This window comes from Siphateles boraxobius, unplaced genomic scaffold (genome assembly GCF_051911475.1).
Source record: "Siphateles boraxobius isolate OS27281-9 unplaced genomic scaffold, OSU_SipBor_1 130, whole genome shotgun sequence".
Lineage (NCBI taxonomy): Eukaryota > Metazoa > Chordata > Actinopteri > Cypriniformes > Leuciscidae > Siphateles > Siphateles boraxobius.
In genome coordinates, this window is record NW_027508734.1 from 29,448,000 (window position 1) to 29,472,729 (window position 24,730).

The 24,730-nt window shown below is 36.4% G+C and overlaps 1 protein-coding gene across 8 annotated transcripts in view; it reads left to right on the top strand.

Annotated features, from left to right (window-relative positions):
* The window catches only part of sorcs2 (sortilin-related VPS10 domain containing receptor 2), a 199,895-nt gene that overhangs the window by 41,477 nt on the left and 133,688 nt on the right, over positions 1-24,730 (top strand). For all 8 annotated transcript variants that reach the window (XM_077229080.1, XM_077229079.1, XM_077229072.1 and 5 more), the window contains exon 2: positions 16,402-16,469. In XM_077229080.1, coding sequence (XP_077085195.1) covers positions 16,402-16,469 — 68 coding nt within the window. The remainder of the gene's footprint in view (positions 1-16,401; positions 16,470-24,730) is intronic.

The following is a 24,730-nucleotide window of genomic DNA, read 5'->3' on the forward strand; positions in this document are numbered from 1 at the left end:
TCCAAACAATTCATGCCCATCAACGTCCTGCGCGGTTTTAAATTTAGAATAGGCTAACTAATGATGTGAAACAATTGTGGTTGATATAAGTGCAATAATGTCAAGAAAAAGAAGTCTCTCTCTTGCCGCCCTGACTGTGGTGCCGCCCTAGGCGGCTGCAAAGATCGCCCATAGGTACGCGGCGGCCCTGCACATACACACAAATCGTTTCCACTTGCTTGTGATCCCCAAACAGTAGGACCTTGTATCAATGCAGTGTAGATGTCGACAAAACTCTTGTTCCTTCAGCTCACCTACAGCAGCTATTGACCTCTGTTAAATGGATTCTCACACTGGAAGAGCAGTATTGTGCGATTTCCTATTGTGTAACCAATTGGTTGGAGTCGGTGGAAGATTTGATTTTCACTTTATGGCATCTGGATAGAAATGCTGATAAATATTGACAGTAGTCGTTGTCTCCTGTGCTGCATGATGCTCTGAGACTGAGAAACTGGTCTAAGGTGGGTTTGCATGGCTCACTTTAGTTCTTTTCCGGCAGATTCTTACATGTCTGAGGTTGGTTTAGCTTTGAGTTGCTATAAAATAAGTAAACCTCTCAGGGAACAACTGTAATACGTAAACTTGCTGTAGATCAAAGCTGAATGTCCACTAAAAAACATGGTCCAAGTGTGAAATAAGATCTTTGTAAAGTAATCTATCCAAAGTTTTAAAGGGCTTGTGTAGCTGGAGAGCCAGATGGAGGGAATCCAATAAAGAATATGGACCTCCTCTGTAAATCATTAATAACGTGGAAACAATCACATTTACAGGCCAACAACAGCGTCCGAGAATGCGATAACTCGCATCACGGACATCCACAGAGTTAAACCAACTTCACAAATGGCAAAGACTACTTCACAAATGGCACATTTGTGATATGCTATTTTCCACTTAAACATAATTTACAAGCTAAATATGTTTTATACAAAAAAAACAACAAAAAAAACTGTTTAATCAGTTAAAATAAAAAAATAAAACTGTCAGAAAAACGTGTATTAGTGGAGAAAGCAAGCTTTCCAAGACATCTGACAGCTTTGACTGGTGACAGCTTCTGTAACATCTGGGATGTTGAGTTCCAAACTCATTACATAGTGAGAAAAGTGATCCTTAAAAAGGAAGGACAAAGTAAAGAACAAAATAAAAGCCATTATCAATCACATTGCTATTCCAAACAAAAGCTAGCCTAAATTAAAATGAGCATTTTCATTTTCTTTCTCCCCCTGCAGTGTCTCCACAATTATTTTGGTTTCAGCCAATAATTTCCATTTAAATGCATCAATTATTCAATTTAAATTTGGTAATTATTTGGCAACTATCTACAGTCTATGTACTATATTATTGGCGAAAGAATAATTTATTCTCATCATTATTAAGAAATGTAACTATTTATTTGTCTTTTATCAAATGGCAGTTACCAATGTTTTATAAAAGCAATTAGCAATATCACGTGTTATAGAGAAACACTCTTGGCCCATAGTAACGTCACTGTGAATTATTTATTCAGTTTACATCTGTTAATCAGATGTAGAATACACCCATTGTTTAGTCAGAATTGTAGATTATTAAATTGTGTCTCACCGGGAAAAAGCTCACAACATTGAATTGTTCCATTTTGTTTTACTTCCAACTTACATTCAATTTCATTACTTACCTAGATTTATGGATTAAATTGTTCTCCTGGGTGTTTATTTTTGATCTATTTATTTTTGTTGTTGTAATTCCTTGTGTGCCTGACTTTTTGTAGATGTTAATTGTCCCATGTGTCATAATCTTCTAAAGTTCTCATCATACTGAGGCCAGTTGAATGTTTTTATGTACATCTTAAAGGAAGTCATATTTAAAGATGGGGCTGCTGTAGTCGTGTAAATTAATCTGGCTGATTAATAATATTTTGACACAGTAATGCACAATGTATACAATACCAACACAGTCTCATGACAGTGCGTGTCTATACCACGAATGTTATTTCTCGTGCCATTTATACGCCAAAAATGTTTTTTGCGTGTATATGCTACGCACTGAAATCCCCTTGGGTAGGATTAGGGGAAGGGGGGAGGGGGGTGCGTGCGTATTATATGCCATAAAGTGCGTACCATATGCACGCGCAAAATGCGTATCATATACACGCAAAAACTCTTTTAGGCGTATAAATGGCACGAGAAATAACATTCTTTGTATTAATACGCACTTTCATGAGATCGGGCTCACAATACACATAACCCACTGAGTGCTACCGGTTTGGACGCCCTCCCATTTAGACTCTCCCTGAGGCTGTTTCTCTCTGTAAAAGCCCTGTAATAATGTCTTCTCTCCGCTGGTGTCATATAACAGATTATGGTTGTGTTGACGTGAATCGCCATGGGAACATTTCGCCTCACTGACCCAAGATCAGTCATCATTATCTGTGGAAAGTTAACACTGGCTAAGAAACAGTATAGAGCCTCCTAGCTATGCAACCTGCAGACCATTTCATGTGGTTTTCAGGTCATTGTTTTGTTTTCTGTCATGATCTGGTGGTAGAATTAAGTTTATAGTCTTGAAAAATGTCCTTATGCTACGTCATTAAAAGCAAAATATGTGAATTCATCATCAAATAAGCCACGAATCTGATTACTTTCCCTGTAAGCAATTGCATTTGGTACAATTGGCAGTGAATATTTATAAAACCATCCATTAATCAAATTTCTGTGTAAACCTGGTGTCTTTACCGTATGTGCCATCAGTTCTCTTTAGTGGATGAAAAGAGTGCTTGAGGATGCAGTTTCAGCAAGATGAATGTCATAAAGGTTTAGCTACAGAATAAATGAAAGGCTCTCTTTTCATTCACCCCCATGATAAACGCAGTGTAGTTTTCAGTAAGCATTTAGCCTGGGAGATGCACACAATGTTTGTGTGATACTCTCTCATGTCATTAAAGTTCACTGAGTAAGGCAATGTGTTCTGCTTTTCAAATGAGAGTCATTATGTAAGGCCTTTGGAAGGCCAAGCTCTTACCCTCTGCCTATTTTTCGGCCCTCTTTCTCATTTGTTCACTTGCTCATTCATTTGCTCACTCACTCAGCTGGAGTTTCTCATTTTTTCTTTTTATCTGTCACTCTCTCGTTCTGTCTCTCTTGTGCCCTCTACTATTTCATCTGTTGGGGTATTGTGTTCTCTCTCACAGCACTGACACTTGCGACATACTTACAAGAGTTTGTAGCAGATCAGTGGAGGGAAATGGATTGAGAAACTGTGAAGTTTTATCAATTTTGCACAGTTAGGTCCTATGTCAAGTCAAACACACTACTGTTCCAAGTTTGGGGTCGGTATTATTTTAATGCTTTTGAAAGAAGTTTCTAATGCTCACCAAGGCTGCATTTATTTGATCCAAAAGCACAGTAAAATAAAAACAGTGAAATTTTGTTATAATTGAAAATAACTCTTTTCTCTTTGAATATATTTAAAAATGTAATTTATTCCTGGGATTAAAGCTGAATTTTCAGCATCATTACTCCAGTCTTCAGTGTCACATGATTCTTCAGAAATCATTCTAATATGTTGATTTCCTGCTCAAGAAACATTTCTTATTATAATCAATATTGAAAACAGTTGTGGTACTATGTGTTTTTTAAGATGTGATACAATTTTTATAATAACATCAGCATCCCTATATATATATATATATATATATATATATATATATATATATATTAATAGTTCTCCATCAAACCTTCCCTGACTCACATATACAGTATGCAAGCATGGTGTTTGTTTGTTAACCTGCAGTTTCTCCATAAGCACTGAAAATATCGTTACTTCTTGCTTCTCTACCACTTAAGTCCTAACCATTAACTGTCAGGCTCAGACCTTTGGTTCTTTTTAAAGCACTGACAGCACTTCTCTGTTTGTTGCTTTTTTGATAAGGTCAGCGCTGCTTGGTTCTGGGGCTCTTTCAGTGAATGTCAGCATTATGTTTTGGCTTTAAGTCATGCAATCTTCTGATAGCATAGGGTTTGTCCTTTTTATAACTTTTTTAAACTAAGTTAAACTTAGGGTTATGAGGGTGGTCTATAAAGTTTGAACCAGGTTTCTTTTCTGGTAAATGTGATGATTTTCAATGTGGTGTTACAAGGGGAAGTAAACCTGTCCTTGTGCTTATATATTAACAGATGTCAGTGCTTATATATTAACAGATGTGGCATGTTAGGAGGGTTATGCTGTTACATTATACAGAATTTCCATTTTAGCTATGAGGAATTGGAAAAAAGTGAAGTGTACATCTGAGGTTTAAATATCTGTGGATAGTGATGATCTTTTCTTTGGTGTACTGTATGATTCACTTGGCTGTTACCCAGCATTGGCTGACATGGATTTCTTTCTTATGAGAAACTTATTTGATGTCTACTTTATTACATCTTTTATCTTTATATGATGATGTTTTGTAGTTTTGTGCATATTAAGCTTGAGCCCTTCCTAGAGACACCTTAATTCATCACCAGTTAGAAAGGCACCACCGTCCTAGACCAACTGCTCACACTTATCACAAATGCGCATAAGTGCATTATGAACTACCTGCAATCTTTATTCTGTTCCTATAGAATAGCTGTAAATTGTTTTCAGATGCTCATTTTGCTATCAATGAGATTCATTTGGAATAGAAGAATTGAGAAGCCGTGTAAAGAGTTTTAGAGTAGAGACCAATAATCTGTTTGACCAATACTTTTGACCAAAATCATTTCTTCTTGTTTTCACAGTTGAAAACAGTTGTGGTGCATGCTTAGAATTTTTGTTGAACCCATGATAGGTTTTTCTTTCATTCTTTGATGGGTACAAACTTCAAAAGAGCAGCATGTATTACTTTTAATTTTCAATTTAATGTGCCTTTCTGAATAAAAGTATTCATTTCTTTTAAAAAAGGTTTTACTGACCCAAAAAATGAATGGTTGTTGTTGGATAATTACTCAACTTTTTGAATGACAATGAGAAATATGAAAAGTATACAAACAATAGATTTGCTCCAAAATATTTATTGAAATAAACTAAAAGATTTAAGCCTGGATCTTTTTTTCTGTTTCTCATGCTGCAACATTTAGGGTATTGATCCTTTTTGTGTGTTGTGATGCAGGATGAATTCTGAGTCTGTGTGATGACTGTTGTGCATGAGCTCAGTGATGGGTGCTGCTTCTTTTAGAACTCCCCTCCTTTTTAGAAGTGGCCTGGCAATCAGGTAACTGAGTCGGTAACAGTAATATAAAGCAATTATGAAAGTCCTTCCATTTTGCCATGAACTTACAGTACGATCCCTGTGGTTCTGTGTCCCACTCGCACTGAAAAGATTGCAGTGGAGTGTTGTAGCCTCTTCAGCGTGTGAGAGAACTGATTCACATGACAACTAATGAGAGCAGTTTCACCTGAGAGGAAATGCGAGCTGTTTTACCTAAGACGATTCTCTTTCACTATAGAAAAATTACTAAATGGAAGCAGCAAAGTACCTATAAAAAGGCAAGACAGAAAAAAATGGACATTATTAAATTGGTTATCACAGAGGACACTATGGACACTAGGTATTTGGTTTTGTTTTGATCTCTTTACTTTTTAACATTTGTCTTGTATTTACAAATGCTGACCACTTTGAAACATACTGACCTTACAGGGTGGTCCCACATTTACAAAGTACTGCTTGCCAGTAAACATTCTCCAGCCTGTTAAAACAAATATCTATCACCATATTTCTTTCCCTTCCATATGTTATAGAGGCCATGATAGGCGATTGTTTAAGGCTATAAAGTGAACAAGCTAAGTAAACCAAATCTCTCTAGCTTAAGGAATAAAAGATAGTTAAAGGGACATCTCACCAAAAATAAAAAATTACATCATTTACTCACCCTAATGTTGTTTCAGTCATGTATGATTTTTTTTTCTGTGGAACACAAGAAGATATTTTGAAAAATGTCCATGTTTTTTGGTCCATATATTAAAATTCATTGGGGTTTAATGATACTAAGCATGCTATTTGGATTTGTTCATGCTGAATAAAGAAAGTTTGGAACTACCAATTTTTTTTTCTTATTTTGGGTGAACTATTGCTTTGAGAAATCCCCTTTACATTTAATAAATACATGATTTGTTTATGTGGATTAGTCTTAAATGGATTTAATTGAATCATTTTGTAGAGAAGCATCAGGCAGATGGGGTGAGAGGGCAGCAGTGAGGTGCTTTACTCTTGGGAGTCAGACAAGCTCGTGTGCACAGTTTAATGGAGCGATGAGGCCAAAAAAATACTTGATTCAATTAGCCATGAGAGCATTAGGCTGAGCTATAGAGATCTCTCTGTACTCAACATGTTTACATTGCTCTCCTCTAAACCTTATGTGGTCAGTATATCCCTCTTAATTACTCTCTCATCATCAGATGGATTCCTTTATAGTGGTCAGTGTAATTTCCCCTAATCCAGATAAAGGCTCACATTAAAGTAATAGTTTCATATGTGCATGGCCAATCTAGACTTCTTGAGGCAGCACCAGTCCACATCTAAGACGACTCCATTAACCGAGGCAATGGCTTTTGCTTTGTTTGGAAAAGATTAGAGGTTAAAGTAAACATTGTGGGTTTTTAAATCAGATGATTTGTGTTTTCTCATGTCATCTGAAGCTTTTTTTTTTTTTAAATACAGCTGCATAGTGAGTCTTTTGTTCCATCATATTTCCTACAGTTTAAATTTTACTTTTGTTAAATCCAAAATAAATTAAAACTTTTATTCAGGAATAATCATGTATAATGTTACAAAGGATTTATATTTTAAATTAATGCTGTTCTATTGAAATTTCTATTCATCAAAGAATCCTGATAAAATCACAGTTTCCCCAAAAATATTCAGCAGCACAACTGTTTTCAACAATGATAATAATAAGAAATGTTTCTTGGGCAACAAATCGGCGTATTAGAATGATTTCTGAAGGATCATGTGACACTGAAGACTGGAGAAATGATACTGAAAATTCAGCTTTGCCATCACATATTAAATATAAAACAGTTATTTTAAATTGTAAAGATATTTCATAATATTACATTTCTTTTACTGTATTTGTGATAAAATAAATGCAACCTAGGTGAGCATAAGAGACTTATTTCAAAAACATTAAAGAAAATTGCCAACCCAAACCTTTGAATGTAATTTGATGTATTTAATAATGGTGTTTGGGTCTGGCTGTTGCTTTTCTGGATGAGGTAGGGTACAATGGGGCTAAAAGCGCACCGGGGTAAAAGGCGCCGGACTTTATTCTCTTTTAAACCACTAGATGAAAAATTCAGCTCATCAATTTTCTTAACGGATTTTGATGATGCACATGGAAGTTTGGCTGATCCTTGACGTGATCGCAGACAGCAACGCAAAGCTGATTCTGCGCTAATTTAATCTAATATTTAATATTTTTTTTAAATGTTTTAGATTTATGTAGCAAATGAGAATCTATAAAATTATTGTCTATATTTTGAGACAAAGTTCTTAATGTTCAAAAGTTAATTTAATTATATCCAGAGTAATTCCAGGCGAAGACAGGCAAATGGAAACAGACAAAGGTGAACTGAAAACACAGGACTTAAATACACAGGCAAACGAGATGATTAACTATAACACAGCTGACAGTCATGAAAAATCAAATCATTAACTATGGTGACAATTAGTGGCAGGAAATGGTGCAAACTGAGTCCAAACAAGTTGATATTGTGACAATCATATAATAAAACATCATATTTATTTGTTACTACTGTAAAGCTATATTCAATTATTACAAAAATTAATTATTTTATTCATCAAAATAATCCGAAAATAGCCCAAACTTTGCTAAAGTGATAGTTTTGAACAAGTATTAACTTCAGATATGATTAAAAACATATTATTGTAGCTGAGGTATTTGTATAAACAATGTGTACCTTTTGCCCCATGCTGGTGAGATTTTTAAAGAAACAAACAAACAAACAAACAAACAAACAAACCACTTCTATGATTTATTTTCACACAAAATCTGTTGCTCCATCAATGTGCAATAAAAACTCTTTTTTTTCTGTCTGCAATCATTCACCATGGGAAAAAAAATCAGTTGGACCACCCTTGTTAAGTAAAGGTTTAACAATAACCGTATTGAATATAATTTCTTTAAAAGATTGCCATCCATTTATAGATTTATGATTGCATGATTGAATCTCAGTGATGTCAGATTAGCGTACTTATTGTGTTAAAGTGTGAATTTACAATATGGGTACTGAAATTCAAGCAGCCCTTCATCAACATATAACAATTTGCCATAGTTTAGTTAGTATTTTTAAAATTAAGTGAATATTAATTGTTCTTTTTTAAATAATCTATTTTGTTACATTTCTGTCATCCTTTGTCTCTTTCTTTGTTTCTCTTTCCCTTTGTTAACGTCTTACTTGTTCTGGTTCCACCCTCAATTTTAACCCCCATGAGTTTGTTTCGTTTCTTTAACCTTCAGTGGTTTCTTTGACCTTTAATTGTTCCATTCCAGTCTTTATTTGTGAATTTAAATGTTTGACTGGAACCTTGTGATCTGCAAACATTTTTGTTAAGCAGCACCATGGCACATCGCTTCAGTGGAGCATGCAGCTTAATGCGGTCCGCCTTAAGGGGTCTCAGACAGAATGGGGTTCAGATTCCACTGCTTCTTAAGACTGTCAGTTATCAAACCAGCACGCAAAGCTTTGTTGTCGAGTCTGAACCTTTAGTATTTATGCCTAATGTATCACAATCCCTTTTAATTCGATCCAGGTTTAGCCCCACAGCTTCAGAAACTCATCCTTTGTACCCGAGATAAAAGTTATCTGTCCTCTGTTCACTCCACACAAGTACACAAATAAGTGAAGACAGATAACATTGCCAAACTTGTCAGGAGGAAGCTTCAGGCTCTGAATGCTGATAATGAGACCATGTCAAATTTAAAGAATGTCAAAAAGAAATATAGATGGAAATGTATTGTCAAAAGGGAATTATTGCCACGCAGTGAGAATAATCTATCAAAACAAGAGAGAGTTGTGGGTGTGGGAGAGGTAGATACAGACAGAATAATGGAGAGAAATGGGGAATTGGGAATTATCACAACATAAAGGGATGATTGAGAGGAAAGGATTACTGTGTTGCAAAGGTGACAGCTGTTATGCCAGTAATAACATCTGTGTCCACTATGAGCCTCTCAGTGTGTCTGGCTGAGAAAAGCCTCCACTGTCAGCGTGCCAGGAGGCCTTGCCAGATCTTCTATCTGCAGAGTTCATTATAAGCCTACTTTTCCTCTTAGTTCATCAATGCACCGCTGCAGGCCATTCAATCAGGTCTCAAACTCATGCACACCACACTCATAGTTAGACCCTCAAATTCAACAGTCTGGCTGGATTTCCAGAGAGTGATGGGAAAAATTCATTGGGAAGAAACAACAGCTGGACAGTGGGCCTGCGGTCACTCTTTTCCTGCTTTGCCTGTATCAGCTGTTTTTATGTGTCACTCACATGCCAGGCATTTATTGGCAGTCAGTACTTAGGAAATGTAAGATATGTTAAGTTAATACTGAACAAGGTATGTGTCAGAAACAATAATACAAAAAATCCAGTGAGACTGTTTTTTAAATGATGAGATGTGACCTTTTTGTGTTTACACTTCCTGTGATACGATCTGTACAGAGCAGATGCCACATGGCAAAACATTCTTAGACTAGCACTTAGGACATAAAGCTACAATCTTGTAAAAAAAAATTTTAAACCAAAATTGAGTAAAAGAGTTTCAGCCACTGTGCTCATTTTGGACTTTAACATTGCAGAGTCACTGTATTGTGATAAATGTAATTAATTGTTATGGCAGTAGGAATAAAAGGTAACACTTTACTTGAAGGGGTGTACGTAAGACTGACATGACACCTTCATAACCATGACATAACATATGTCATGAATATGAAGTAGGGTTTATGCATGTTTATGACAACTGTCATTAAGTGTCTTTCGCTCAATAATGACATTTTGAATGCAAATATGACATTGTTTAAGATGTCTTTGTTATGACACCTTGACATAAACCATAACATCATAACCTGTCAGTGTCTTTGTCATGACAACTTGACATTAAATTAAGTTAAACTGGCATGTGGTTGGTTTTGACATTGGCTGTCATGAGGCCATTATAACTGTGTCATGAATATTTTTCGTGACCTCAACTACAGTGGTACAAATTGAATTTGTCATTAAACTGTTATAATGGCCTCATGACAGCCAATGTCAAAACCAACCACCTGACAGTTTAATGTAATGTTAACCAATAAAGCTAAGTGGTTTCTTAAGTTTGATAATTAATCTGCTATGTCATGTTTATGACAGGTTGAGTTGTCTTAGTAATGTCAAGTTGTCATGACAAAGACACTGACAGGTTATGATGTATTGGTTTATGTCAAGGTGTCATAACAAAGACATCTCAAACAATGTCATATTTGCATTAAAAATGTCATAATTGAGCGAATGACACTTAATGACAGTTGTCATAAACATGCATGAAACCTCCTTCATATTCATAACATGTGTCATGTCATGATTATGAAGGTGTCATGTTAGTCTTTTGCACACCCCTTCAAGTAAAGTGTTACCTATTTGATGTAGCTACAGGTTGTTCTGAACAAAATTGCATTTTAATTGCACATTACATGTCTAATTATATTTTAACATGAACTCTGTAATGTAAAGTGTGAAATTATGTTAATATTCTTGTTTCTTTTGCCTACATGCTTTTGATTAGTGAACCTCCTTGACTAAAGCAGATCGTTTTCTACAGACACATCTTTACAGTAATCCTCTCATAATCTCAAATTCCTGAGATTACCTAATCATACTGTAGATTAGCATGCATCACATTTTAAACTGGAGTTCTCTCCAATTAATGCTGAGGAACATAAATTAGAGTTGTTCATCATTCCTTGGTATCCCCATTCCAACAGATCAGTCGTCAGGATGCAGTAATTTTAATTGTGAATGGCTTTCTATGTATTTTTTTGTATGTGTGTGGTCTCACTGCATCCGACGTGTTGAGGGATCATGCATTTTTGCAGAATGATTTATTTCCATGTCTGGCTTTATAAGAATGACTTTCAGTACAGACTTGGTGAATTATTTTCCCTCCATCACTTGATTTACTGCCCTTCAATGAAACGCCAAGTTCATTGGAATGTGGAATAGTCATCTGAAGCCAGTGCTCTGTGCAGTCACAGTTCACATGTGGTATGTTTGCCATGGTGCTTTTTTCAATGGTGCCTCTTGTGGCATTGTGTTTGTCCATTCAAGGCTCGCCACAGGCTGGTAGACTTGTCCCTAATAAATGTCACCAACTGGTTGAGAAATGGCATTCTCCCAAGCTACAAATAGAGAACTTTTTCTTGGCATTTTTTAAATCAAAATTTCAGGGAAAAACATGCACTTTTTCGAAGGATTGTTGAAGAAATGCACAGCCTGAAAAAATATGATTGTAATAATACATCTCTGTGTCCTCTCTTTCCTCTTTGGGTTTTGAAGCACTTCAGGCATGAGAGAATGAAACATGCAACATAGTCAGTAGGAGGAGGAAACACAACCGCAGACAGACATGGAAATGTCAGGCGGTTCATCAGTGTTCCTTGTGTCTTATTTGAATGCATCCCTACAGAAACACCATTTATTCAAACAAGGTTAACAAGGCTAACTTTAAACAAGGTTAGAATCTTTTCAGATATGGGTCCCTTTTTTCAAGGGCTGTAAAACAATACAAAACAACATTAACATCAACACATCCAAAGAATCGATTGAGAGCTCTAATATCCTCAATAAAATGTAGTCAGTGAGAGCAAATATTGCTTCCCTAATTTATATCATCTTTTTTTATTTATGATTCTGCACTCTGTCTCGTCCTCTAATTACTACCAGATTTATGGTGTCCATAAAAGACACCCTGCAGAAGTCTGATGTAGAGGCGCTGTACTTGCTTTCTTTCAAGCGAATTGCATTTTTTCCCAGCATGTGATGTACTGCAGATATTTCTAGACTAAGATTTAGATGTAGCTAAAACCAGTTTGCCAAGCTGATATTCTGGGATGAGGGCCAGTGTGTTGGTATGAATGCACTGGGATCACAGCTCTTTCCCTCCGAAGGTCTCCGTTAGAGAGCCTGTCTGTTGCTGTGCGGTGGACTGATTGATGGCTACCTATCCTCCTGCTTCTATCGCCATTACTCACAGCAGCAGAAATCGTTTTCCCCCTAGAAGAACTGTGACCCCTCGTCTCACAACAGAACAGATGGAGAGACAAAGTGTAGACCTGCCTTTTCTTTAGTGACAGCTTTATATGTCACTAAAGAAAAAAAAACATTTTGACTTATGGATATATGATTTATGCGTAAAGGCTTCTGCGACGCAGCTGGAAGGCTGGAAGAAGCGCTTTTATACTTTTTGTATCTTGGCAAGCCAAGTCTGTGTGTGTAATGCTCAAGGCATTTATCTGCTTTTATGCAGGACAGTGATAGTGACAAATCCCAGGGATCTCTGCTGAGGTTTGAGAAAAAGCTCCAATCTTTCCTTTATCCTTTTTTGAAGCGCACATAGTGCCGTTGAGCATATTGCACCGTCTCAAGTGGTGTGTATAGAAGAGAACTGATTTTACAATCACACTTTTTCCTTTTTCACCCTGTGCAGCTTCTGCTCTCATTAATCCACTGGAAAGTTGTCATTTTAATATATAAATTTAGGATACATGATGTATTGATATTATATTGGTTATTGGGCAACATTAGATATTTCAAAGTTGGCATGAAATATAAATTCATTCATTCTATTTTGTAAATGCATGTTATGAAACTTATTCTGAACAATTCACCCATTCGTCTTTGAGTTCAACAGCCATATCTCAAAATCCAGTCAACAACTGATGCATAGAACCAAGTCCCACCCTACTTTTTTCCCCCTTTTGATAATATGTTACACTCAGATATGTCATTTAACACTCACTCAAAGTTAATCTTAAAAACAAATTATTTAATTACACTGGTAAATGTGATCATTAGCTAATCTCTAAAGGAACATCTATTTTAGACTGTACATTTTAATGCTGTGATACCTAAAACCACCTCTCAAAACAGTATAGAATTTAAATATCAGCCAGAAATTTAATATTGGTCCACCTCTATTTGATAATTGCATCTCTCTATTTTTGCGTTCTAGACACTAATCACAAGATTCACTCTCAATAGCATGTTCTCCTGTGCAGATTTTACTGTTGTTTTTCTCCCCTCTTCAGCTTTTCGTGTCTGCTCTCTCTTCCTCTTGATAAACCGATAAACTGAGAGGCTGCCACCAGAGTGTGTGTATTAAGTCACTTCCCATCATTCTCAGCTGATGTCAGCTTTGTTATTGCTCAAACTAAATGATGTGAAGATTATTCTCTGCATGCTGATGTCAGTAATGAGTTCAGTGGGCTTTGCTCTAAGCTGCTGATCATCAGTTGTTCTTATCTGATTGAAAGGGTTTGTTTCCAGTGGTTCATTAGCGTTGTACTGCAGACAGCTGGGTGCAGACAGACTCTTTCCAAAGGCCACCATCTGACGCCTGTGCGGGGGCACTTGACCCCCTGGGTAGACTGGGAAGACTGTTCGCTGTGTAGCCTGATGCCAAAAGAGCTGCAATATACTGCATCTAACTAATAAGTTTGATTAGCTTCAGCTTATTTAGTTCAAAGAAATTGTCATAATGGTGTCTGTATTGATGAATAGGGCAAATTATCTTGTTCGGGATCAGACTGTGGTATTTATTTTGGAATGCACAAATCCAACTGTCTTGTGTCTTGATGGGTGAATGTAGACCGCTTATCCACTGTTAGATAAAGGTTTTATGCATCACTGGCCTTTAAAAATCATAAGTGGAAAAAGATACTAGGTTATTCTTCCAGATACAGCCGTGTTTGCAGTAACAGTAAGCCTAATTTTCTTCAGTATTCCCAGAGAGAAAGTTACAGATCACATCTGGTAAATAGTTATGTTCTTGACAAATTATGGCATGAATAGCCAAGAGGGTGTTTGGGGGGCCTGATGCCTGAGATGCTTTTCAGATTTGTTTGGATGATGGAAGTTGATGATGGACAAAGAGAACAGGACCAGACAGAGAGAGAAAGGAAAATAGCATGATATGTGGAATAGTAAAACACAAGAAGCAGACTCTGTTTCAATAATGGTCAGATTACTCACTTTTGCTCAAATCACAAACAAACCAAACAAACATGACAGCGCTGATTCACACATACTATTCACACAATTACAGTAAAGACAAAATTATTGATTTGGTTTGTTTATCTCTAAAAAATTAAACATATTAAGCAGCACAACTGTTGTCAACATTGATAATAATAAGAATTGTTTCTTGAGCAGCAAATCATCATATTAGAATGATTTCTGAAGGATCATGGGACACTGAAGACTCGAGTTATGATGCTGAACATTCAGCTTTACCATCACAAGAATAAATTACATTTTAAAATATTTTAAATTAAATTAAAATTAGTTCACAAGATTTACGTTTTCACCATATTTTCTATTCAATAAATTAAGCCTTGGTGAGCATAAAAAAGTTATTTCAAAAACATTAAATAATCATACCGACCCCAAACTTATCAACGGTACTGTAGCATTAAAGTGCATTAAATACTGAATCTTTGATTTAAATTAAAAAAAAAGTCATTCCGGCTTGATTTTAAGGGACTTTAAAAAATATATTGAAGTGACTGCAGGAATAATTTATTTTTTAATGAACTGGCTTTGGGTACAGCAGTTCAGTTTGAATCCTGCCATATTTCACTGTAAAAGCTTAAAATAGCTTTTCGCCCATACACAACCCCCATAGAGTTACCCCCCCCCCCCCCCCCCCACCCCCCGCCCGACCTTTAAGCACCCCTGTCGTCTACGAGGGACAAGCTCAGGGCAATAACCCTCTCAGCTGATCCCCTGAGCAAAGCCCAAGGCTGGCCCGATCCACAGGCTTCCTTTCACATTCCAATACCGACCTGTCATTCACCCTGCCAAGGCCCTGAATCTCTCTGACCCTTTTTCCTGGCAATGCTTTTCCAGTGGGCTTTGCTGTCAGAGACCCAGTGTGTGAAGCAGAGAAAGATAAAGGAGACACACAGACACAAGACATCCTCCTTCACTCACATTCTACTGATTTGTTACTGCAAACTCAGGCATACATAAATAAAAGATAGGATTGACTTTAAGGGATACACCTGACCCTGGCTTTAATACCTCAACCAGAGGAAGGCATCGCATGTGTGCACACACATGTGTCTGTGGGGTAGGCTATTTCCTTTTAATTCAATATCTTAATGCACAAATTATAAAGCATTTTGCATCCTTTCCACAAACATAGTAAGTAATGGAATTGAAACCAGTTTTATAGAGAAATAGTGGGTTTCATTGTGAAAATACTTCAAGGCAAGTAGAATCACATTGCAGAAAGAATCTTTTGGTGGAGCTACAGTAGATTTTTTCATCTGTGTTGTGTTGATTGGAGCAGTTTCTAAGAGCCTAATCAGCTTTTTTTTTTAAACTTTGCGCTTGCTAAAATACCACAACACAAAAATAAATAGAGAAAGCCTAACATAAATTATAATTATCAAGATGTCATTAAGTGCTTTTTCTGACCTATCATACATGTTTGGATTAAAACATACTAAAATGCAACTGATGTATGTACTGTATGGACAAGCATGGATGAGTGAGAAAATACATATATTGCTTGTTAATACTGTTGTCACCCTACTTGCGTTATTTCATGTTTTATGAGAATCATCAAATGCATCAAATGCATCACAGGCCAACAACTTCTGTCAGCTCTTTCTATACTCCATGCTGCCAGTTGAAGAAAGTAACTTGGCATCATGCCGATGCGTTTATCAATACTGTAGCAACTGCTTGCAGAGCAGTCAGTTCTATAAGAAAAAAAGTAAAATTATTAGCATAAGTTAGGAAGATGTTGTCCAGCAAGTGGTTAAAGTTTGATAGATCTGTCAAATGAGGTTAGCTTGCTGTTTTTAATACCACAAACACATCATGCCTCTGTGTGTGTCTGAAGAACTAGACACATGCAGCGACATCTCTCTGCTATATTTAGAGAACATTTGCTCAGCAAAGATAGTCTTTGCCAGGCTGAAAAAGCTTTTTAAATGGATTGGGTGTTCTGAATGTGTTTGAATTGCTCCATCTCACATAAATATATATATATTTTTAATGTAATTTTTGTACAGCGTTGTATTTTTTAATATATGATAACAATTGTGAAAATCTTTTCAATGAATGTGTAATGAAACTCTTTTTTTCTCTTTATAGGTCATCCTCATTCTCACTAAATATTACCATGCGGACTCCAACAAAGTTCTTGAGAGTTCCGTTTGGAGGTAAGTGACAGGAGATTTTTCTTTCCGGTCAAATTTTGGTTAAAACAGTTCAAACCTACAGACTCCGAGACAAAAGTGACTTCAGTCGCAGTAGGAGCAAGTTTTTTAATGATGATGAAAAAATTCCCTTGTGGCAAATTTAAGATGACAACAGTCGATTTGTAATTCAAATGAGTCTCCCTTGGGTTTCCTCTGAGAATCTTTTCAAGCTTTTCTATTTATTTATTTTATGCCAAATTTAAAGATTTCTTGTGGAAAATATTAAATGCTATAGCCTTAGTCAGATCAAGTCAAGCTTTATCACTCCTCAACCACGTGTGTGCATTTTTTGGGGTATATTAACAAAATATTGTTAATCTTACAGGTTGTGCTGCTAAATGCGTAACAATTGAAGTTTTAAATTGTATGGCTAGACATGTACTTTACAGTATGTACTGTTCGCTTTACTTTTTTTTTACTTCAAAATTTAGATTCTCTATACACCTGTAATTATCTGTCTTATTCTTACATTTATTCTCTAAAAAAATATCTTTAGAATATATTTAATATTATCTTCAGTTAAGATTAAGAAATACTGCTTTAGCTACTGTATATTAATAACTGGGTTTCCAAGTTGCAAATGATTTGTCAGATATGATAATTTAAAATTAAAATGTTAGTAATTTATTATAATTTGCATTTATTTATTTTAATTTTCAGGGTGGTTTTTAACTGCAGTGGTTCTTGCTGTATAGATCTGTAATGACTAAAGAAAGGTTAACAGTATGATGGTAAAAAAACGGCATTTCTTGTCTTTGACCACTTCTGCTGCTTATACTATACAAACAAGGGAAATAACCATTGCTAGATATTGCCAGTAGACGTACACGTTTTGAAAGAAAAAATGGTAAATTAATGTGACTGCTCAAATGTACTTGATCACAAATCAAATGTACTGATTTAAATGGTTACATATTAGATGAAATTGTTATATATATATATATAGTCTTATACAGCTTGAATGATTAATCAAAATAAAGACGCATATGGAAAATTACCTGAGTGAGAGAGGAAGTAAAGAGAGAGAGAGCGCAGCTTCAACACATGGACTAAGTGGCAAACAGCTCAGAAGAGAGAAAGAGAGATGCCAGTGGGGGCTGCTATCTGGCCGGCCTTTAACACAGTTGTCCAGGAAGACAGAGCTCAGGTAAAGAGGAAGAACATAAGGCATGAGCAGATGCCAGTGAAAAGAGAGCTTCTTTTATCCTTCCCTTCACCACTAAACCACAGTCCAAAAAATTGACACTGACCATCAGCAGACCACAGCTGACCCTCATTGTAAAATATTTCACTCAACAGGCTTTGACTCTCAGCGAGCTTTAAAAAAAAACGCAAACCAAAAGGTACCTTCTGGAAAGGAAGCAGGGTTGTAAGACATAAATAAGCTCCTTTGTGCATTTTAAACCATGCAGTTTTACAATCCAAGAAGCAAAAGTTCAAAGCGAGTACATCATTAAGAAATTACCATTGTTTGTGCCTGGATCTCTCTCTTGTGTTGGTTTCTGCTGTCCTCTAGGGTCTGATAAGCAAGTCCATTTCCCTAGTAGTGAACTTAGAGATGACTTAATTAGGCCTGCTGAGGGCATTACTGGACCATGTGCTAATTGCCTCACACTATCCACTTAATGACCGCCAGCCAGGTCTTTGTTTGTTTTGCTTTGTTTTGGTCTTTATAAACCTTTCTGGGTTAGGCAAAGTTAGGCTAAATTACCAGTCTATCGTGAGAGAAACGTTGTTGTTTCAGTTTTTAATATAAGTGTTTAAAATTGAGACCACTGAAGTGTGAAAAGAAGATGAAGCTAAAAATATAGTGCTGCATATGGAATAATTGATACCATGTTTGTTCCAATGCTCTCATTAGCCTGTCTGTCTAAGGTTGATACGAGGTTGGCGTTAATTTTACATTTGGGCAAGAATATATCAGTTGCACAGCTGCCTAATGACCAGGTGGAATGCTAAACACTATCTTTTTCCCAGCTAGAGCTTCAGCATTTAACACTACCCATGTTGCAGGCAAACATAGCAGAAATGTGCACTAGAGGAGATGAAGAATATGTTTTGAAAGAAAAGGCACAAGACTGTACTTGACATGTGTTTGGGCAAAATTTCTTTATGGCAGGAAGGCAAAATGACAGTGTACTGTTTCATCCTTCCAATTCATGATGGTACTTCAAACATCTTCATACTCTTTTTCGTACAGTTATTTGAGTCATAAGAATATCATATTACTCATCCCACCTAGGGAATTTCTTCTTTTTTTTCTTGAAAAAGACGCACTCAAGTTGCCTTACATTAACACACGGAACAGTTGGTGAGAATGGCCACTCCACTCTCATACCTCTCATGCAGGAATCTTTCAGTAACACAGATAACTGTCCTAAAAAAATCTATGTTCTGGAATAAATGATTCGAATTAGTAAAAATGTATCTTAATTTATGCATGATATTCAGAGCTGCCGAATAGACTTCAAAGTCCAGTCCATCATTAACCAGACAGACAGTCTTTCTCTTCAAGTCATTTAATAAATTATGCAGAGTTTTCCGTGTTGATGTTTTAATTGTTGTTGTTCAACTCATAAATGATGCACTGACGTTATGATGGAGAGGCCTGAATTCAAAGGAGCAGATAAATTGAATTAAACTGGAGATTTAAGTTCAGTTCAGGCAATGCAGCTTCTCATTTGTCGGGTTAAAGTCGAACATCATCTGCAGCATCGAAGAAAAGTGTGTGAAAGCTTTTCGGTAGCTCAGTTATGAAGTAACTTACAGGTAAAGGGTTTATTTGCTTGAATAAATTAGAACACAAATACTGTCTTTTTAGACAGTATATGAAACAGAGTTTCTGGCAGGGCTGTTGGTGGATGGTTATCGAATAAAATTTTACTAAACTAATAACAATAAATCACATCTATCAATATTTGCAGAGAAAATCCCCCAAATAAAGATTTGTTCCATTAATATGGCAGATCATAAAATCATTGAATAGACAGGCACCTTACAAAATGTGGCTTAAGCTGTCAATCTGATATACTTTAATAACATTGTACACAAATGAATAGAGAAGCCAAAATGTATATTCTGTAAATTCATTTACTCACCATAATGTCATTCCAAACCTTCCTTTCAAAAATATCTTCTTTTCTTTAGATTGACATAAGGGCAAGTAAATGATGACAGAATGTTCTTTTTTGGCTGAACTGTCCCTTTAAAACATCACAGTTTATCGGTCTGTCTGAGCTAAACTTTCTTGTATTTTGACCTTGTTGTTCTTGTATTCTGACTATGATATTTTTTAATGGTTGATCTGTATGTACTTGCAAAAACATGAAGGTGCTACTTCAAGCTTGAATTGCTCTGATGGTAGAAAATTTCCCTATTACAGTGTCAGGGGCATGAATAATTGCATATTTTTTTTATCACATTATTATTTTGAGTAATTAATTAATCATACTAAATTAAATCAACAGTATTAGTTTCTGGATGTACTCTTGATATTTTTGATGGTCCTTTAAATGCATATGGTCATTAGAAGGTCTGTGGTTGTTACATGTATATTGAAGGTGCAGAATCTGGGCCATCAGGTTACATAAAAAGAAAGACATCAAAGCCACGTCAAAAATACCTAGAGAGGCACCTTAAAATTCAAGATAGCACTATCAGTTAAAAGGGTCATGGCATGGGTTTGTTTTTTTATTATTTTAATTCAATGTTTCTTGATGTTCATTTATAATGTTCATTCTGACCCTATGTCTAAAATTATAAATTTGTAAGAGCGGCTCCTTTAAGGCTTGTCAGGAAACGTGTGACATCACAAATACCACAATATACATAGAGATTAATTAAATAAATGCTTTGTTTATAATGAGGAGGATATTTTAAGCTTTGTACCATTAAAACATCTTAAAAGTTTAAAAGACCTCTTATATGGTGAAAGATCTAGGCAAATTTGATTTCTCATGTCATAATCTCTTTAACACTAGTTTTGGCAGACTCAATAAACCTGAAAATATGCTCTCAAAATGGCGGTGAGATCAATTTATTAATTAAACTTTACATTTGTGTGATGGTGTAATTTGTACTACTCGAACCACTAGGATGTAAGGGCGGGTTGGAGTGGAGGAAGGTTTCTGGAGGAATTGACATCGCATTGCATTGTGACACTTCATTTTACTGATGTCTTCTTAGCTTAGCATTTTATTTTTGTTTCTATTCCATTACAGTGTCTTTAACGTAAGCTATTTTTTTAACGCACTCTGTTTCTACACTACTGCTCTTTATTTGTCGTTATTGACCTTTATGTCAGTAAAGAGAGGACAGAGAACACAGCAAGTCCCAGTGATCAATGAATATGTGATTATGTGTGTGTGTTTCCTCTGAGGTCTTGGCTTCATTGAGCATGATCCCTACAGAGCAGAAGAGATGTAGATGACAGCTGTAAACCTCTCCTGGGGTTCTTGACTGTATTTGAAAATGTGTGTAAATTATCTCTATGAGAGATACGTTTAGTATTTATTGCAACATTCCTTTTTTATCCACCAGTCCATCCAGTCTTTCTTTACCTGATACTAACTCATATCTAAATTATCCCTCTCTGAAGTGGGAATCCTGCTCTCTTTTGAACTCAACTTTAATGCAGAGTCAGCAGCTAAACAAGCGTTTCTCAACCAGCAGCCCACGGCTGGCAATTTCTGAATTGTGTTCCTTAATTTTAACCATTTAGCATTGATGGTGTTTCATCTCTGCTGGTGCTTTCACCAGTGCACATGTATTGGCTGATGATAGAGGGATATTTGCATATTTTTGTATTGTTAAAATACTATCTTAATGCTTTTTCTCAAAATTACACTTCTGTCATTAAAAATAAAATACAGTTAAGTTACTGATATATAGTTAGTCTCACATGGCCTGACCTGCTCTATAGGCGCGTCAGTTTGCGAAGGACTCCCCACTTAGGTAGGCAGAGGACATCTAACTGTCATGTAAAGTGACCAATATCAGTTAGTTTTGTTCAGTGTCATATAGGTGCAGGTAAATGACCCTAGCCTACAATAACAGACAATACAATAACGCAACCTTATGCACTTCATTTAAGATTGACAGCAAAGTTCTGAGAACAAACTTTACAGACATCTCCAACTAATTTCTTGTATGTTTGAATGCAGATTGCTGTGTCATTATTTGCCTATTTATTATTTGCCATAAAACACACAAGAAATTAGTTGGAGATGTCTGTTTGTTCTCAGAATTGTCATCCTTCAATGAATAAGCACTGATTACAGTATTTCAATCATTGAAACTTCAGTCCAACATTTTCTTGTTCATGTGAAGCGCTCATTGTCAAGACTTTGTTTCTTGGTGGAGTCAGCCAGTTTCCTGTAAGTCAGCCAATCAGATTTGGACTTCTGACTTTGCAAAAGTGTTTCCAGTTCAGTGTACCATATGCATCAGATGTTCAGCAAATGGAGTGTGGTGAGCGGTGTGATGTCTGAGCTGACACTAATATCTCGTTAATTTCAACAGCCCTAAAACAATTTGTAAAATTTTGTTTGGACCCCTTAGCACCCCCTTGTGGCCCCCTGGGGAACCCAGTTTGGACTACGAACATAGGCAACTTTCACACTGTTCCCTCAAATAGTGCCCTATTTAAGGGTATAGGGGGCGATTTTGAAAACAGCCCTATCTCGATTAGACTGTCTCCATCTATGCTATTTACATCGATCACTGTTACTATATTTACAGGGGTTATTTACAGGCTTTGCAGGAACAGAAAACTGGGTTTGACTGTTATTTGTTATTAAGATGTTTATGAACAGGACAATTGAAGAGTCACACCTGTTGTCCATCTCAACTGACTGTACATTGCTCTGTTAAACCGACCAAAAGATGCCTCATTTGAAAACCCCTTGTTGCTTAGTGTAGCTTTTATGGTGATTAGAATATTGTGCTCCACTTCAAATAAATAAATATGCTTTCTATCAGGCTTGTAGAAGAGCCAGTTGAGCTTTCTTTATTGATTGCATTTTTCTTGATGTATACAAATGACCGCTTCTCAGAGTCTCTTTAGCAAACTCCTAGTCGTGCGGAAGCTGATTGTGCAGTTTTGAGAGCACAGACGCAGGCGGCATGAATACATTCTGATGTGTTTATCTGGAGTGCGCCACAAATAACAGGGGTGTGCGCACAGAGAACTGACAGGGAGCTGTTGTGTATGTAGATGCAGGAGTACACCCACATTTACACACTGAAAGCGAAGCAGCACTTCCAATCACACCTTTCAAATGCATTTTGTGTTTCACACTCTCTAACACATACTCACACATGTCTTGTGCAGATGGGATTTATAATTCATGTGTTCTTCACACATCTTTTGAACTGCTTAAGAAGGATTGCCAAGAGACCCCCCCCCCCCCCCATCATGCCTCTCTCACACACATACGCACACACACACACACACACACACACACACACACACACACACAATTCACAAGGGGATTCACTCCTCCATAAAACATGAAGAGATTCTCTAGCATCCCATCAACCCCCACCCCTCTGACCCCCTGTGCCTCCGACAAGTGTAATTAAGGGTCCTTGGGGGAGGAAGAGGGAGCGAAATAAAATCACTTCAGGCAATGTCTCCCGGGCCACCAGTCAGCACTGTCTTTCTTTAGAGACTTTAAAAACTGATTTTAGTATCTGAATATCCCAGCTGTTTATGTTTTCTCTTTACCCTTTTTTATTACCAGCTTTGTTCTACTTGCATTTATCACAGCTGCTGTTTCACCATCTCTGTATCTTTGTTCATCCAGTCATCCATAGCTCAGCCCACACAGAATCAGCACTGAAAGCTCTGCGGATTTCCACACAATTGGAATGTCTGTCATTCACAACACTACACATCATCCCGCCTCTTTCATGTTTGTTTATTAAATATTTAGGCTATGTTGATTATCAAGAGTGTACTACTGTAAGGTTTCTCTTTAGTCTTAAACAGTATTTTAATAGTGAAGAAGGCGGTCATTTTATCATAATAAGGGATCATATTTGAGGTCCTTAATTGGCATTAAAATTGTTAAAACCCCTGCTTTAGGCTGTACTCCTGTACATTTTTCTGTCATGTGTTTCTCAATGATTGACATTTTTCACTTCATTTTCTACTTCTGTTTGTAAACTTTGTACTCTTCTGCTAGACTCTTCCTCCTTTTTCCTTCTCCATAGACTCAGAGTTGTTAGTTAATACATGCCCTGGCTCTCCTCCTGGATGTTGAAGGCTAGAAAATATATTTTGGAGAAAAGGGGAGAATAGTCCATGGAGGTAAAATATGAAGGTTTCCGTTCTCCACTGACAATACACCATGAAAAATATTTTCTCAAGAATCTATATGTCAACGAACTAACAATCTGACATGCTTTTCTGGCACGTCCTAACTAACGCACGTGTCATATGGGCTTAAAGCAGCAGTTATAAGTGTGGGTGCCATTTACAGTGACTCTATTAACACCGCAGAACTGCTAATGATGATGATGGGACAAACAGACAAACAAAGAGATTAAAATACTCATGTGATGTACATGTTGTTCAAAGTAATTTAATATCAATACCTCTGTTGTGAATATTTATGTGCATAAATGAACAATCTTTGGTATGATTTGTGCAATATACCATTGTTTATTATGACTATAAAGCTTCTGAGTCGTGAGAGACTTAAGAGATGTATAGAATTAAGTTTAGCAAAGTATTGAGTAAATCACACCAAAGACATACTCAGCTAACTGGAAAGACTGATTCAACATAATTTTAGTCCTAACTCATTTCTTGCACTTTAAAAGTGTTTTTGCATTTCCTACATTGTCAAGGCTGCTGACTCATAAATACTTTAATCCACTCTGCTGTTTCTGTTGCAGTGGAAACAACAGGGTGAGGCATGACAGATAGACACAGATAGTCTGATAGATTGTTCTCTGAGACAAAGACCGATGTGATCTAATCAAGTGAAATATCAGTTAAAATGTTGGTTTAAAGGGGTCATGACATGGATTTTATTATTATTTTAATAGGTTCACATATAATGTTAAAAAAGACAGAGTATAAAAGGGTGTCTGTAGTAGAGCCCGACCGATATATCGGCGGGCCGATATTATCGGCCGATTTTAGGCATTTTCCTAACTATCGGTATCGGCATTTATAATGGCCGATAAATGAATATTTTTAAAAATGCGGGTAC